This window comes from Marmota flaviventris, chromosome 14 (genome assembly GCF_047511675.1).
Source record: "Marmota flaviventris isolate mMarFla1 chromosome 14, mMarFla1.hap1, whole genome shotgun sequence".
NCBI lineage: Eukaryota > Metazoa > Chordata > Mammalia > Rodentia > Sciuridae > Marmota > Marmota flaviventris.
The window spans coordinates 24,717,499-24,735,066 of NC_092511.1; the positions used below are offsets into that span (position 1 = coordinate 24,717,499).

Below are 17,568 nucleotides of genomic sequence, written 5' to 3' on the forward strand. Positions count from 1 at the left end.
CTATATCCCCAGCCTGTGTCAAATTTTCTATAATGAGTGTGTGTTATAATGAGAAAACATTATGCTGCAAAATGTTAATACCTATGAAATTAAACACAAGTAATAAAAGATATTAGTAGTCAAGCATGGTCGTACTTTCCCATAATTCTAGTGGCTTGGGAGCCTGAGGCAGGAGGATCACAAGTTCAAGACTAGCTTGGGCAACTTAGCAAGACCTCAAAGTAAAGAATAAAAAGAGCTGGGGATGTCGCTCATTGGTAAAATTACCTAGGTTCCATTCCCAGTACTGTAAAAGGGGGGAAGTATATTTAGTGTAGCATTTTTGTCAGGTATGTTATATGTCAAACATGCTTATATATAGTAAAGAAAATATGTTAAATTGATTGGCATGATTTTCTAGGAATACATGTCTCTATAATTATAATGTTAATTAACAGCAGTGCCATTATTTTAATCCATAATTGTGTTAACTACTGTGTGTCATATGCTTTTTAAAAATCTAGATGAGAAATATTCGATTGTCTGACTTCACGGAATCCTTGAAAAAGATAAAACGCAGTGTGAGTCCTCAAACCTTAGAAGCGTACATACGGTGGAACAAGGACTTTGGAGATACCACTGTTTAAAGAAATGCATTTGTAAGCCTGCAGAACATTTTACTTACAAGAAAGAAACACATGATCTTCAGTGAACAATTATCAGTTACAGAAACTCAACCTAAGTTTACAAACTTTTCAAAGTCTTAAAATTATTTGTGCACCAAACTTGAAGATGAATGCGATAACAAAGTACACAACATAAATGGAATATTTTGTTGTTTAAGGCCTTCTTGCCTTGATGTTCATGGTTATTTCAATGGGCACTGTAAGGTAGAGCACAAGAAAAGCTGATTCTGGTCTTCTTTACCAATGTAGTTGTAATGTAAATAATAATTTGTATATTGTGTTGCAGATGAAAGTATTCTAGAGACAGTGAATGGTAGAAGACACAGAACCTTTGGTTATTTGTCTTATGTTTTTTTCTTAAAATAGTAATTTTTCCTATTTTTCTTTCCTAATGTCTTAACTACCAGTGACTGGAAGATCAAGCATTCTTAGTTTCTTTTCTTGTTTTTCCTCATTGTTCTCTTTTTTACAAATCCAGTGTGCCAAATGAAACTTTCCCTAATAGCAATAGGGAAAAGCTAGTTTGAGGCTTTTTTCCTTCATAAATCTACAAACATTAAACAGTTGTTTTATTCATTTTAATTTTTATTTTTCTATTACCTTACTGCCAAACAATTTAGAAAGCAATATCGAAACAAGGTAAAACAGAGGTTTGGGTTACTCTGTCATGTAACATGTAGATTAGTCTTCATATATCCTACAGGTTTTTTTTTTCTGAAATGTCAAAAATTTACTGTAGACTGTTACGTTATTCCAGATGGAATTTATTTTCTGATAGAATTATTCTGATATTTAAGAGAGCCAATTTTAACTGCTATAAAAGTGGCTCCAGTGAGACAGAAGGGAAATACTGGGAGCTAAGATGTTTCTAATTTATTGCTTATTACTTTCTTACTATTTACAGAATAATTATAAGCCTATAGAACTACCATCTTTTATCTTAATAATTATGAATCCCTTCAATGAACTTACAATACTGAATTTTTATACACTGCATACATTTTATAGGTTTCTTGTGCTTGCTTTATTAAAAAGTTCTAGTCTGTTGGTTAACTTTTTGTTTCCCCAAAATGTACAATAATTCTGTTTCTTGTTTGTATAAATATGCCTGGAGTTTTATTATAAAAATGTCATTGTAGGAAGTAGAGATTCATATCATGGCCTTTTAAATATTATAATAAAGGCAAATGGATGTTTGCCCTAGGTTTACTGGTTAAAAGTTTGTTTACAGAATTTTTCTTTGGTGCTTAAATGTAAAATGTCGTAGTGAAAAAGAATAATTTGTAGTAGTAATAAAGACTTTTCACTTAGGAAAAACGTTTTGAAAGAATACATTAAAATACAACAACTGCCCCTCCTGGACAAGAATTTTACAATGAAGATAATACATTCTCCTTAATTGTATTCTTGGATAGAAGGTGTATGATTTCTTAGGATCAAATGCTGTTTGTACTCATAACTTAAATCGTGTCTCTCAATCATGACTTTAGAACTCCCTGGCTGATAAAATTAGAGTTGAGATAAATACCAAAAGAAAAAACAATTAAGCCAAACTGTGCTCTTTTAGGTCATGGGTAGAGTGTATCTTTTTAAGGTCTCAAATGTTAAAGCACCAATATAAAATACTGATAATGAAAAGTAGTGATAAACATATATATGAGAAGAATTGGAAAATCTCAAAACCTTTTCAATGAAGCTCACAAAATTCTTTTTTATTTAGAAAGGGATTAACATCAATATTTAGATAACTTACCAATCATATTAAAGGACTGTGGTTCTAGCCCAAATTTTTAAATATGATCTCCTTTAAAATTATGATTTATAATTCTATTGGGAAAGTTTTTAGATAGCAAAGATTTCATAAAAGTCAAGTTAATATCATAAAATTGAGTCAATTATATTACTGTCTAAATATCTACGTACAAAAATTCCTTTGCTGATTGTGAATAATGCTAGTACTAAAGAAATATTTTCTGTGATGTACTACAACCAAGTTTTAAGTTGTGTTTCTTTTATAGAAGGGCCATGAAAGTAGAATAATTACATAGTAGGAGGTAAGGGAATGGTTTGGTCATTTTCAATAAAAATAGAAGCTGTGGATGTTTTCTGAATTAATATTAGCCATAGATTGTAACCTTTTATATTTCATGTTGAGCTGTTATATTATTTTTTAAAACTGTTATATTCAGTGCTTGAATATGAAGCATTGGTGTGCTCTTCATGTTAATATGGCAGAGTTTTGTGAACTAAATTGAAACTTATTGATGTTCTGAACTTTGAGCCAAAAGAAAAAAATCAGTACTATATTTCCAAAATGTATTGGGAGTGAAAGCTTATTCTGAAACAGTCTGCCCATTGAGGTTATTAGGTTTCTGGCTTGCATATGTATGCTTTGTGCTTGAGAAGAATTGGAGAAAAAGCAAGTAGAATTCTTATTTAAATACATATACAGCAGTCTTTGTTTATAGTGTAAAGTTCTTTATATTTTGTACAAAAACTAATTCTTTTGGTAAAATGAACCATTTACAGTTTTTTTGGACTCTTGAGTCAAAGGATTTTCCTTTAAATGCTTGTCTCAATTTTAGTCTGGTCTTTTGTACTTATTTCAGAAAAAAATGAATTAAAGGGTATAGCTGCATAAAATGGGTATTTATCCTAATGGATTGTAAATAAATGATAAACTTTATTTTGCCTTTATTTTATTTAAAATGTTTTTTAGATTTCAGAGTTTGCAGCCCCATATTGGGGCATTTTATAACTCTTTTGACAATAACATTTATAAACTCTGACCAAATATAAAAAGCAATGAGTAGAACGCCCCAATACAGCAATGAAAATCAGAGAGAAACTCTACAAAATGCTACATTAGGAGAAATTTACAATAAACAGCTTTTACCTACAGTGCAATTTATCTGGGAATAGAATTCAAGCCAAATGTGTCAGTCTTGCTGTGCTGAGTAGTCATGTGATACTTCTAGAACAGCTTGAAATTAGAAGGGATGTATTGGAAAGGCCTTAGAGAAGTAAGCCCCCAAATCCGCCTGTACGTTCCTTTCAAATTCTTATTGAATTCCAAAATTGTACCTGTGTAGGGGGATAGTCAAAGGAAGCCAGCACAAAGCAATAGTCTGAAGAACACAGCAGGAGATATCAAATGCTTGAGGATAGTTTTGAAACTCAAGTTCTAATAGGGGGTTGAGTAAAACACTTTGTGTTTATCATTTTAAATCAAAAGGAGCTGGGCTATAGGAATAATGACAATATACTAGTGGCTGTCCTTTACAACTAAGGGCAAAATAGAAAGAAATTCACTATAACAAAACTTACTTCAACAGCATCAGGGTTATCCATTAGTAGATTAAAGCCAGAACAAAACGGCATTTTTTATCCTTGTCTTGTTATCTTTGCACTCTTTGCAATTACTTTGCAGTTATTGAGCATGCAAAGAAAAGTTATATAACCCATAATTAGTATATAAAATATATAAGCTGAATGTCAGTGATGCATGCCTGTAGTCCCCACCTGCTCAGGTGGCTGAGGCAGGAGAGGATCACTTGAGTACATAAGTCCAAGGCCAGCCTAGGTAACACAGAACTTCATCTCAAAAAAAGGAACTGTTAGAGTAGACCCCTATAATAGCATCCTATTACAGAATGATTTTAAAATACGTTTCAAAGAATTTATAGGAAAAGAGAAAATGATGAACAGATTGGGATTTTTCAGCAGAGAAATAGAAATTAGCCCAATGGGAAGTCTTTTAATAAAAAGTGTGCTTTTTTTTGTGTGTGTGTGATCAGAAAAGTACAGTACCTGAAATAAAAAGTTTCATTAGATGGCCATAACTAAATTGGACAGAGAGGAATGACTGAAAGACAAGCCAATAAACTTAGCAAAGCACTGAGAAAGAAAAAAATGGAGATTTGAGACCTGTGGGACAGTACTAAAGTATCCATAATTAGGCACAGAGAGGAAAAGATTATCAAGCAATAAATATTTGAAGCAATAATAAGTGAAATTTCCCCAAAATTGTTGAAAGATTTCAATAGATTCAAGCAACGCAAGAACAGGTATGATGGTGGAATAACATTGCATAACCTCATGAGAAATGTTGAGATTCAGAAAATAATGAAATGACATTGATAAGTTACAAAATTAAGCAAAAGTTAAAATTCTGTAGTTATATTGTTCAAAATGTTAAAAGTAAACGCTTCTCCAGATAAACCTAAGCAAAACAATTTCTCACAGGTATACTGATGTAGAAAATGCTTAAGGAAATTTTTAGACTGAAAGAAAATTATCCTTAATGAGAACTTGTATCTCCAGAAAGGAACTAAAAACTTTGGAAATTATAAATAGGTTGACAAATTACTTTTTGCTGAATTTTTCTAAGTACTACCTATTTAAAACAAAAGAAATTATAGTATTGTTATTCATACTTGTAAAAGTAAAATACAGAACAAAAGCACAAAGAGCTGAAGAGAATAATAAATGGAATTTGATTTTTAAGGGTTATTTGTACACAAAGTGGTCTAGTATTAACATAAGATAGATTGTGGTAAATTGATGGTGCATACTATAATCTTTCACTGAAAAAACAGTGCAGTATATCTAAAAGCCATTAGAAAAAATAAGATAGCCTGCTAAGAATTATGATTCAAATGGAATCAAGAAAGGGGAAAAATAATAACAAGCAAATGAGGTGAATACAATGAGACAAAGTGGAAATGAAATACAACAACATTAACAAATTAAAAAGAATTGCCTTACTGACTTGCTTCCTGAACTACCGTTTTAAAGTCCTTAGGTGGTTGGACCCTCAAAAGACTATCAGAGATTTGATAATCTATTAGGAGCACTGAAGGGACTCAGCATATAATTATATTCATAACAAATGTTACAGCAAAAGGATATAAAGCAAATTTAGCAAAAAGTAGAAAGCACAAAGCCAAGCACCAGTTTCCATAACTCCTCACCCAGTGGAGTCAAAATACACTTAATTTCTTCAGCAACAGGTAACAATTTGTGTGCAATTGTAAGCCTGACTGTTGGGCATAGTGAGCCACTCTGTTAAGAGAATAAGGAGAACCCTCCAAATCCAGTTTTCCAGATGCCAGCCAAGAGCCAATCTTGCAAGCACGATTTTATAAAGATAACAGTCTCAGACCTATTTTTTTAAAAAGAGAGAGTGAGAGAGAGAATTTTTTAATATTTATTTTTTAGTTTTCGGCGGACACAACATCTTTGTATGTGGTGCTGAGGATCGAACCCGGGCCACATTGCATGCCAGGCGAGCGCGCTACCGCTTGGGCCACATCCCCAGCCTCCTAATTTTTTTTTAATAACACGTTTATTTTATTTATTTTTATGTGTGCTGAAGATCGAACCCATGGCCTCGCACAAGCTAGACACGCACTGAGCACAACCCCAGCCCTCAGGCCTAATTTTTAACTCTTGGTGGCACAGTGTTTTAGATCAAAGTTCAGTGAGGAGAGAGGTGGCTCAAATGGAATGAGGAGGTTATCTACAATGGACAACTTAATATGGGTGTCAGAGATAAAAAGGAAGGTAATCGGTGGGTAGGAGCATTCTGGAATAAGGTATATGAAAATAGAGAGGAGAGTCAATAACTGATCTTTCAATCTAAAGGGAACTTGCAATCAATCATTAGGTCTTATGGCTTGCTTATACTGAAGTTTCATTGGGTTTATATGTCTGTTTAGTATGGAATATTCCCTTATAAAAATGGTCCCTAACTTAAATGTCTTAATGATTTTTAGACTGCAATGGTGTAAAAAGCACATTCAGTAAAAAACATACTATAAATTTTTATCTTTGTGTGGGCTAGTATGTACTTTCAGATCTAAAAATACAGTCTCTTTCGACTAAGGATGTTTGCTCTACTTGTTTATAGTGTCTGGAAAAAACTTCAAAGATTTTACCCAATCAGAAGTTAAATTTCATCTCCATAGAGCTTTTGATGACCACTACTGTAAATTAACCATCCAGTTAATCTGTAATGGCACTGTCCTATTTCCTACCTGACGCTAGTTCCTACCTGACGCTAGTTAAGAATATCTTGTTTTTAAACTTTTCGCTCTCCCGCTGATTTTCTCTTATTACCATATAATTTTCAAGAAACCAGTACCTAACTCACACAGGTGCTCCATATTCAGTCTTCATCCAATATTAATGTATTTTTCAAGTTTTCTATAATTAATGTTATCTGCATAACACAATTAACTTTATAATGGTTTTAAATAATATTTTAGAGAGTCCACCACACAGTACTTGCTATTAGGCATTCCAAGTTTAACTTCTGCTACCACAGCAACCTAGACAAGTTTCTCAATCTTCCTCTTTGTACTCCTTTGTAGAACGGGAATACTATTCATTTAGTAAAAATTTAATCACACAACATAGATATAAGTGCTTCAGCAGTCAGCGACATTTTCCTCGTGTTAAAATAAACTTTAACTGCTCCTTGTCACTGGCCTAAACAGCTCAAGTCATTGGCAAGACAGGGAAGACAGCGCAAGGGACGGTCTAGCCGCCGCCTTCACCTCCACTAGATGCTCAGCAACCGGGAAGGGGCGGGACCCCGAGGCCTGGGCACGTACTTCCGCCCCCGCGTCTTTCGCAGCCAATAGGCCTCTGGTGCCCCTCCCCTTCCGCACTGGCCAAATTGAGCCCCCACAGCGTCTTCCGGCGGGAGCTGTGCAGCTCCTTATCATGGTGAGTTGGCCTAGGGGTAATGAGGGTTTCTGTCATAGGTGATTCCTGTTATCGTCTCTCGTCCGAAGCTAACTTGAAATGCCTCAGCCTCTCAGAGGAGGGGTCGTCGGAGTTGCTGTCGGGCCCCCGAGGAGAAGCGGCTGTCGCCCAAACGGTTCCCCCCACATCCCTGGTCCCTTTCTGTTCTTCACCCCGTTCCTTTGCTTCTCGGGATCCGAGTTCCGCTCCAGGCCAAGCTTTCAGCTCCTGGAGAATTTATGGCTTCCCCTGCCGAGATTTCCTCTCTATAAAAATAAAAGCCTTTTCCGGCGTCAGCGACTACATGACCAGCAAAAGATCTGAAAACAAATCCACAGCAACCACGACGATTATGTGATGCTTAGAGAAGTGACAGTAACGCCAGGGGAAACAAAGTTAGGAGGAGGGTTTTATGACAGACACCCGAGGTATGGCAGCATGTTCCGTAAGGAACAGTGATTACACAGAGCCGAGGTGTTAATAGAGCATTTTATTACTACTTTATTTCTGTTTTTGTAGAAATTAGTGAACGATCCCACTATTCGTTATAATTGTTGAGATATGATGTTTCATCACAATTTATTAGAAGAATTAGTCACTTTAGGCCTTTAAAAATCAATATGTAAGTGTTGCAATTTAATCTTGTAATGTCAGATGGCAAAGTGGTGTGTGTTTCTTGAAACAGAAAAATTTATTGACACTTATGGGTAGCCTATGTATGATAAAGGGATTACATTTCTTAACCTAAGCTGTTCTTCCTTAAGTGAATGTGGTCGAATTTCTGTAAATTTTCTAAGTCTTTGAACAGGGAAAGTGGGTTAAAGTTTACTTCTCTTTCTTTTTTCCTAATGACCAAATAGTTTCTAGTTATGCTTTACTTCAAAACATTCACTATTGGATAGCTGAAATTATATTTCTAAAATTTGACCATGTCATGTCCTTGCTTAAAGTTTTTCCTTTTTTTTTTTCTGTGCATGGTGGAACATGCCTGCCATTCTAGTTACTGGGGAGGCTGAACCAGGAGGATCACAAGTTTGAGGCCAGTCAGAGCAGCTTAGCTAGGATCCTGTCTCAAAATAAACAGGACTCGGGGTGCAGCTCAGTAGCTTGGTGGTAGAGCACTTGACTAGCATGTATGAGGCCGTGGGTTCAATCCCTAGTACTGAAGGGAAAAAAATTTTTTTCCTGTAGCCCTCAAGGCAGAGTTATTACTTTGGTTACTACAAAACCATCCATAGTCAAGCTTCTTACCTTTTTACCTTTACAGACCCTTTTATACACACACACACACACAAACACACACACACACACACACCCATCCTTATTTCAGCCACAGTGAAAAACATGGAAAGCCTACTTTGTGCCTAATTTATATGTGCTACTCCATTTCCTGCATTGTTCTCCATCCCCAGCTCTCTATCCTTACTAACCTAACCTTTAAATATCCTTAATGTTTTCATGAACCTTTCCTTTATGACCCAGTGTCCTGAGAGCAGATTTTCCTTTGTGCTCCTATAATTATAACTTATGCTTTTTTTCTGAAATGAATAAGCAGTTTTATTACATAAAGAAAACTTCACAAAATGCATATATATCTTAAAAACCTAACTTGCCTGAAACACTGATGAAGGGATTTGAGGATGAATTAAAAAGAAACTTAAAATTCAGAGGTTTTTCAGATTGTACACTTTGATTAACTTACAAATTTAAATTTGGATACCTTATGCTTTTTACCAATAGCATCTGTATCCCTTACCAGACTATATTAAAACTGTACATGTGGACTGGGTTTGTGGCTCAGTGGTAGAGCGCTTGTCTAGCATGTGTGAGGCATTGGGTTCAGTTCTCAGCACTACATATTAAAAAAAATTAAAGATCCATCGACATCTAAAAAAGTATTTTTTAAAAAAACCTGTGTACTTGATTGTTCTTACCTCAGACTGTGAGCTCATTGAGAGCAGGAACCATATGTGTCACTCTGGTATTCCCAGAACTGTGTACAGTGCCCGGTCCAGAGGAAGTTTTCAATAAATATCTGTTTTTAAGTAAACTATAGCACTAAATGTTTATGCTTGAAACTTTATTATTAGTAATACAGGAAAATAATGGCATTCAAGGTTTCTGTGTATGTGTGTACGAGAGAGAGAGTTGCTAGAGATTTAACTCAGGGCCTCTCTCGTATATATAAGGCAAGCGCTCTATCACTAAGCTACATCCCCAGTCCCTAGGTTTATCTTAAATGTTTTAGGGAAAACACTTTTATGAGTCATTCATGGATTCATAGGCTTTGTTAGAAAATATAGCCATTGTCTTTAGTGGTGTTACTAAAAATTTAACTTACAATGTACAATAACAAAATGAAAATGACCCCTTGGCTAACAATAAAAATAATAAAAGTACATAGAAAGCACTACAGTTTGGAATGAGCTAGGAAGAGTTCATGGAAGAAGTGAAACATTTGTTTCTTATTCACATACTTTTTTTCTCTTTTTTGTATCTAGGATTGAGTCTAGGAGCACTTAATCATAGAGCCACTTCCCAGTTACTATTTATTTTGAGACAGGGTCTTGCTAAGTTCTTCAGGCTGTCCTTGAACTTGTAATCCTCTTGCCTCAGTCTCCCCAGTCACTGGGATTATATGTATGCACCACCATACCCAGCCCTTATTCATATACTCTGAATCTAATATGTCTCTCATTTAGGTGAGGAAATAGGTGAACTGTGACAGGGTTAGTAGAGTTTGGATTACACAAGTCTCACCTTTTCACTTTGCAGTGATCAAGAGTAGGCCAGTTTAGCTAGAGTTGAGACTTTCTAACTGGAATAAGAAATAAGACTAGAAAGAAACAGGCTAAGTTATTGAAAACAAGTCAAGATTTCAGTTTGTGAAATTTGGAGTTTATCCTCATAGCAACGGAGAACCAATATAATTTTGGAAAGAATGATATGACTGTTAGAATTTTTGTTTCATTTTTAATGTGAGTATGGTATCAAAAGTGGACATCTGTCTTTTAAAAATCATGTTGATTTTCTTAACCTGAAACTTAAAGTAATAAGCAAAATGGATTGAAGTCAAACAGAAGATTTTCCAAGGAAAACAATATTAAGCAACATTTATTATCTTGGGACCAAAATATTCCACACATAATTCTTGCACAATGTATTTGTTAACATTAACATTTATTAACATCTCAAATGAAAATAGCATATTGTACCTATCAAACTGAATTAGCTTAGCAGGGCCTTTGATTTACAGATTCACTAGTCACTTTTTTTTTTTTTTTTTTAAATTTTGGTGGTTCTGGGGATTGAACACAGGGTCTTGTGCATGCTAGGGAAGCACTGTACCATTGAGTGACCACCACTGCCCCCACCTGTTTTTAAAATTTTGAGACAGGGTCTTATTAAGTTACTGAGGCTGGCCTTGAACTTACAATCCTCCTGCTTCAGCCTCCTAAATTGCTGGGATTATGTGCATGTGCCACTGCACCCTGCTAAATACTAGTTAATTTGGATAACAAAATTAGTAACACTTCTAGTGTTTATTTTTACTTTTCAAAATGTTTTACTTTATTATTCTACTGCTTTTTATTTTTTTAATTTTTTAAATATTTTATTCTACTTAGTTGTACATGACAGTAGGATGCATTTCAATTCATCATACACAAATCAAGTGTAACATTTCAATTCTCAGATTGTATTCTACTGCTTTTAATTATGACACATTTCAAACATACACAAAAGTAAAGAGACTGTTAATGAGCCCTATGTACCCATTGTCTTGGCATCAACAATTTTTTACTTCCTATTGATATTTTTCTTATACTACACTTTTATGCTTTGTCCATTCTCTGACAGGAAGTCTCAGCATAATGTAACTAATGCATGTCTAAGCTTTGAAGAATGGGGCACACCTTTTTTTTTTTTTAATCTACTTAGTTATACATGACAGTAGAATGCGTTTTGACACATTGTATACAAATAGAGCACAACTTCTGGCTGTACATGGTGCAGAGTCACACCAATAGTGTAATCATACATGTATATAGGGTAATAATGTCAGTCTCATTCCAAAGTCTTTCCCATCCCTGCACTCGCCCACACTCCCCTCTGCACAATCCAAAATTCCATCATTCTTCCCTACCTCTCCCCACATTATGGATCAGCATCTGCTTATCAGAGAAAACATTCGGCCTTTGGTTTTTTGGGATTGGCTTATTTCACTTAGCATGATATTTTCCAGCTCCATCCATTTACCCACAAATGCCATAATTTAAGGCAGAGTAATATTCCATTGTGTATGTACCACATTTTCTTTATCCATTCATCTGTTGAAGGGCACCTTCATAGTTTAGCTGTTGTGAATTGAGCTGCTATAAACATTGATGTGGCAGCATCACTGTAGTATGCTAATTTTAAGTCCTTTGGGTATAAACCAAGGAGTGGGATAACTGGGTCAAATGGAGATTCCATTCCAAATTTTCTGTGGAATGTACATACTGATTCCCACCAATTTGCAGTCCTACCAGCAATGAGGGGACATGCCTTCTATAACTATTGAGGTGTTTTCTTAACTATGTAAGAAAATCATTCCTGTGTTTGAATTGAATCTGAAAGTTTTTCAGTTTAAATCTGTTAATAACCCAGTTCCAGTGTTTTCTGGAGCTTAAATAGTTGAGTGAAACTGGCCAACTTAGTGAGGTTGAAGTGTCCTGTGGTTGTTAGAATGAGTGTGGCGTTTACCATCAAGGAAAGTATTTTTTTAAAAAATACAAATACTTAAGTTGTGACACATAGCAATCAAATTATTATAAATTGGGCTGTTGATATTGCTTAGTTGGTAGAGTGCTGGCCTCACATGAATAAAGCCTTGGATTCAATCCCAGCACCACACACAAAAAAATTATAAATTATGAAGGTCTTTGACTTAAAAGTAGCTGTAGAGTTTTGCTTTTGGAAACCTATGCTAGAAAAATTAACAGGGCCATGCCATATTTTCAGTATACAAAGGTTTAAGTATTTTTAATGGAATAGTTAATGATCACAGATCTTTTGGCATTATTCCCATTATTTCCATTAAATATTATAACTTCATTTAACTGTAGCACACAACTAAAATACCCCTTTTGGTCTTCCTCGGAGACATAAATTAGGTTTCTGCCTCTGTCCTATACCACATCCCCGCCTCCAAGATGATGAAATTATAATCCATATTTTCTTCAGGCATAGTTTTGTATTTTAATTTTTAAATAACAAATCAGAATAAAGAATAGTAAGGATGCAACATTTCCTTCATTGGAATACATTTATTGAATAGCTCATATTTTCTCTCACTGCTATTAGATACTGCCTTTATCATAAGTTATTTTCTCATCTGTGTTTGAACCCTCGGTATTGGAAATCAAGTGCCAGGGCACTCAACCACTGAACTATACCACCAGCCCTTTGCACTCTGTATTTTGCTAAGTTGCTGACACTGGCCTAGATTTGAAGTTCTTCTGCCTCGTCCTCCTAAATTGCTGGGATTACAGGTGTTCTCTACTATGCCTCACCTGAACGTTCCCTTAAAAGCTTTCCTGCATGGTTTCCTAAACTTGGGCCAAAAATCTCCTCAAATTGTCACTTGGTCTATCTCTCTGGTAACCCTACTGCCCACCCTTTTCAGTGCTAGCCTCATGCTGTATACTGGCAGAGATCATGGATACTAGCTAGGGTGTCAGATGCTTTTGACTGAATGCCTAAGGGGTTTTACTATAATAGCTGCCAGAACTTTCATATGTTTAGGTTTGATTAGGTTAATTGTAATATTTTCTTTCTAGTGGGGCTATTTGGAAATTTTCTTTTCCCCTTTCCTTTTCTAAGAGTGATCTAGAGCTAAAATGCCTAAATTTAAAACCCTACCAAGATACTAGCTTTGTGATTTTGGACAACTTACCAAATGTAAAAATTGTTTCTGCACACAGGATTGTTTTGAGTATTAAATTGATAAATACATGTAAAGGGTCTAGAATAAGTGCTTTGTCATGTAGAGTACTCAATAAATGTTAGTTGTTCTTATTAGTACTATAACATCACAGGAACTAGGAAGAACATTTGATGCTTAAGTGCTGATATTATTTTTGTTTGTTTTGTTTTAAAGGGGACAATTCATCTCTTTCGAAAACCGCAAAGATCTTTTTTTGGCAAGTTATTACAGGAATTTAGACTTGTAGCAGCTGACCGAAGGGTAAGTTATCTCTTAACCCCAACTTTACTGTAAAACAACATTACAACATCTAAAAATGGTAATTTTTAAGGCAAATAGAAATCACTTTTGGCCCCACCATATTGTTCTCATTTTTCCATGTTGGATAAGTATTTTTTTAATTACAGTTATTTTTTAAAATATTTTATTAGTTGTCAATGGATCTTTAATTTATTTGTTTACATGTGGTGTTGAGAATCAAACCCGGTGCCTCATATATGCTAGGCAAGCGCTCTACCACTGAGCTACGTACCCAGCCTGAGTTACATTAAAGCATTTTAAATAAATTTTGTTTTCTTTTATGGATTCCTTTTGTCTTTAATATTTTTAAAAAATTGAATGTAGTCTAAAGCCAAGTTTTCTCATTCATAACAGGAAAATTAATGAGGCAAGAAACTGTGTCATGCTTTGAGACTATAAATAAAAAGATAATTTCTCTCTTACTTGATCATATGTAGATCTTCTGGTTTTCATTCTTTTCAATATTAAATTATAAGCTCTTTGAGGGCAGTGACTATGTCTATTTTGCTCACCTTTTTATAGATACACAAACAAGCACTCAATAAATGTTAATGAGCTTTAAAGCCGGTTTCCATGGAACACAGTAATAAAGAGTACCAGGGATAGTGCCCTTGAATTGTGAACTAGACTAGAAGCTTCTTTTTTTGTTATTTATCATTATATCTCCTATTCCTAAAAATTTGAAATATAGTCAGAACTCAATAAATCTAGCATTTGGAAATATTATCATCCCCTGAATGTTAGATTTAAAGAGCCAATGATAGAGGATTTATCTGTTTGTTAGATATATATTTCATTTAGCATTATCTCTCAGAACAGATGGATGTAGCACTGTAATACTGATAGAAACCAGCTATATTATATAAGTAAAGAGACATTCTTTAACCATGCATTTTTAAAAAAAAATTTTTTTTGTAGTTGTAGATGGATAGAATGCCTTTATTTTATTTGTATATGATGCTAAGGATCGAACCCAGGGCCTCGCACATACTAGGCAAGTGCTCTGCCATTGAGCTACAGCCCCAGTCCTAACCATGCACTTTTTTGAAGTACAATAAACCATAGAACAGGTAATAGGAACAAAACCAAAAAATAATATTTCCCCCTTATATTCAGATTTAGTTGTCTGAGGTCAACTGTAAAAATATTAAATGGAAAATTCCAGAAATAAATAATCCATAAGTTTTCAATTGTGTGCCATTCTGAGTAGCATAGCAGAATCTTACACTCTCCTACTTTGTTCCTTGTGGGACATGAGTCATGGCTTTGTCCAGTTTATACTACCCACCTGTTAGTCACTTATTAGCTGCCTTGGTTATCAGATCAACTGTCACAACATTGCTATTATAATGCTTGTGTTGAAATAATGCTAAAGTAGAAGAACAGTGATGCTGGCAATTTGTATATGCCAAAGTATAGTACTTTCTTTAAATGGAAGTTGCTAACTTTCTTTAAATGGAATTTGCTAATTCTCATCTTTTTTTAAATATTTTTTTAGTTGCTGATGGACCTTTATTTTTTATTTATTCGTATGTGGTGCTAAGAATCGAACCCAGTGCCTCACGCATGCTAGGCAAGTGCGCTACTGCTGAGCCATGACCCCAGCCCTAATTCTCATCTTTTTTTTTTTTTTTTTTTTAAAGATCAGGTTGGGTCTATCATTGTAGCCGATATTTCTCTCAATTTATATTAAAGCTCTCTGATTTATTTTATTATTTTTTTTTTAAAGAGAGAGTGAAAGAGGGAGAGAGAGACAGAGAATTTTAATATTTATTTTTTAGTTATTGGCGGACACAACATCTTTGTTTTGTATGTGGTGCTGAGGATCGAACCCGGGCCGCACGCATGCCAGGCAAGTGCGCTACCGCTTGAGCCACATCCCCAGCCCATAATTCTCATCTTAATAAAGAAAAATTATATGCTGAGGCTGCTAAGATACACAGTACAATAAGATATTTTCACACTCAACATAATTTTTAGTATGGTATATTATGAAAATTGTTCATTTTAATATTATTGTTATTTTTATATTCTGCTTAATTTTTAAGTAAACTTGTAGGTATATACATATAGAACAAAACATAGTGTATAGTTTATACAGGGTTCTGTCCACAGTTTCAGTCATCTACTGGGATCTGGGAACATATCATCTACAGATAATAAGGGGACTATTACATAGGAACACTTGAACTGTACATATATTCTCTATAAAAATTTAAATCTTAAGAAATACCTTGGTTCATCTCTTCACTGCTCATAAATGTTGGTTCACGTTTTAAGATCCATCTCAGTTCCTTACCGCCTACCACTCTCTTTTGGTGGTACTAGGGATTGACCCCAAGGCCTGCACATGCTAAGCAAGTACTCTACCACTGAGCTACATATTCAGTCCTTTTTACTTTACTTTATTTTATTTTGTTCATTTTTTTCAGACACATGGACTTAAACTTTTGTTTCTTCTCTCTCAACCTCCCAAGTATCTGGAATTACAGACATGTGCCACCACATCTTGCTTCAGTTCCTTACTTCTTCATCATGAATAATCAGTCTCGCCCTTGGTCACTCCCAGGAGTCCACTGCTGTGGTCATGTAGAAACCTTATCACTCATAAAAACTGTATCCTATTGTCTCAATTTCAAGAATTTCACCCAGCAATCACCAGCACCTATCTTTCCAGTTTATTCTTATTACCCAAACTCCAGTCATTCTGCGATTTTACTATGACCTTTAATTTTGTGACTTCACCAAATCGTCACTGTTTTTCACCTCCCTTATCCTCATTCACTTCCTTATCCAGGGTATTCTGTGCTCCATCATTATCATATTCTGTGCCCCCATTCTATCATATTTCCTAGAAAATTCTAATGTGTACCTACATCTAAACTACTGAATCTAACCTGAGAGAAATGAAACTCTGCTTACTTGTGTCACTGTGAATTCGTGATCAAACAGGCTATTAGTGATGCTTATGCTAAAATTCCTTAGTTCATTCAGTTTCCCACTTTCCTAGGTGACTATTTCATACCATTTCTTTCTTTTCTAATCTGAAACTTTCAAAACCACCGTTATCTTCCTTTTGCCTGTTTATCTTGTGTTTTTTTAAATATATTTTTAGTTGTTGATGGATCTTTATTTTATTCACTTATTTATATGTGGTGCTGAGAATTGAACCCAGTCCCTCACAAACGAGAGGCAAGCGCTATACTACTGAGCCACAACTCCAGCTCCCTTGCTTCTCTTTTTTTAACTAAAGGAAAAGAAGTGATCTAGCTTGAGTGACAAACAATAAACAAATATATTAAGGTCAGATAGTGATAAGTACTAGGAAGAAAGAAAGTGCTGCGAATGGTGGCACACACCTGTAAACCAAGCCACTTAAGAGGTTGAGCAGAAAGAACACAAGTTCAAGGCCAGTCTGGGTGACTTAGAGAGACCCTGTTTCAAAAAAATAATAATAAGGGCTGGAGTTGTGGCTCAGTGGTAAAGCATTTGCCTAGCATGTGTAAGGCCCTGGATTCGATTCACAGCACCGCATATAAATAAATGAATAAAATAAAGGTCCATCAACATATAAAAATAATGCTACTAACAAAATGGGTTGGGGATGGAACTCAGTGTTAGAGTGTTAGCATGTGCAAAGACCTGGGTTCATAAAGTAGGATAAGAAGATAGTAATAGAAGATATGGAAAGATTTATCTTCCAGATAGAGTGGTCAGAAAAGACCCTTTTGGTAAACTGACATGTGGACAGAAATCTGAATAAGGCAAAGGCAATAAGCATGCAAATATCTGGAAGAGAAAATGGAAAATGCAATGCAAATATCCTGGAGCAGAAGAGGCCTGGATGAGGATAGCTAGAGCAGAGTGAGTGAGAGGGAGTCTGGAACG

General features: G+C 35.0%; 2 protein-coding genes across 8 annotated transcripts in view; both read left to right on the forward strand.

The window, feature by feature from the left end:
• Positions 1-3,351, forward strand: part of Spast (spastin) — a 58,665-nt gene extending 55,314 nt beyond the window's left edge. For all 4 annotated transcript variants that reach the window (XM_071601464.1, XM_027933490.2, XM_071601465.1 and 1 more), the window contains one exon: positions 504-3,351. In XM_071601464.1, the coding sequence (XP_071457565.1) occupies positions 504-626 (123 nt within the window). In that variant the 3' untranslated portion in view covers positions 627-3,351. The remainder of the gene's footprint in view (positions 1-503) is intronic.
• A 3,990-nt stretch (positions 3,352-7,341) lies between these two features.
• Positions 7,342-17,568, forward strand: part of Slc30a6 (solute carrier family 30 member 6) — a 43,952-nt gene continuing 33,725 nt past the window's right edge. For 2 of the 4 annotated variants that reach the window (XM_027933351.3, XM_071601466.1), the window contains exons 1-2: positions 7,342-7,397; positions 13,555-13,641. In XM_027933351.3, coding sequence (XP_027789152.2) covers positions 7,395-7,397; positions 13,555-13,641 — 90 coding nt within the window. In that variant the 5' untranslated portion in view covers positions 7,342-7,394. Of the gene's footprint in view, positions 7,398-7,425; positions 7,844-13,554; positions 13,642-17,568 lie in introns of those variants that run through there. The other 2 variants (XM_071601467.1, XM_027933352.3) reach the window with 2 other exon arrangements.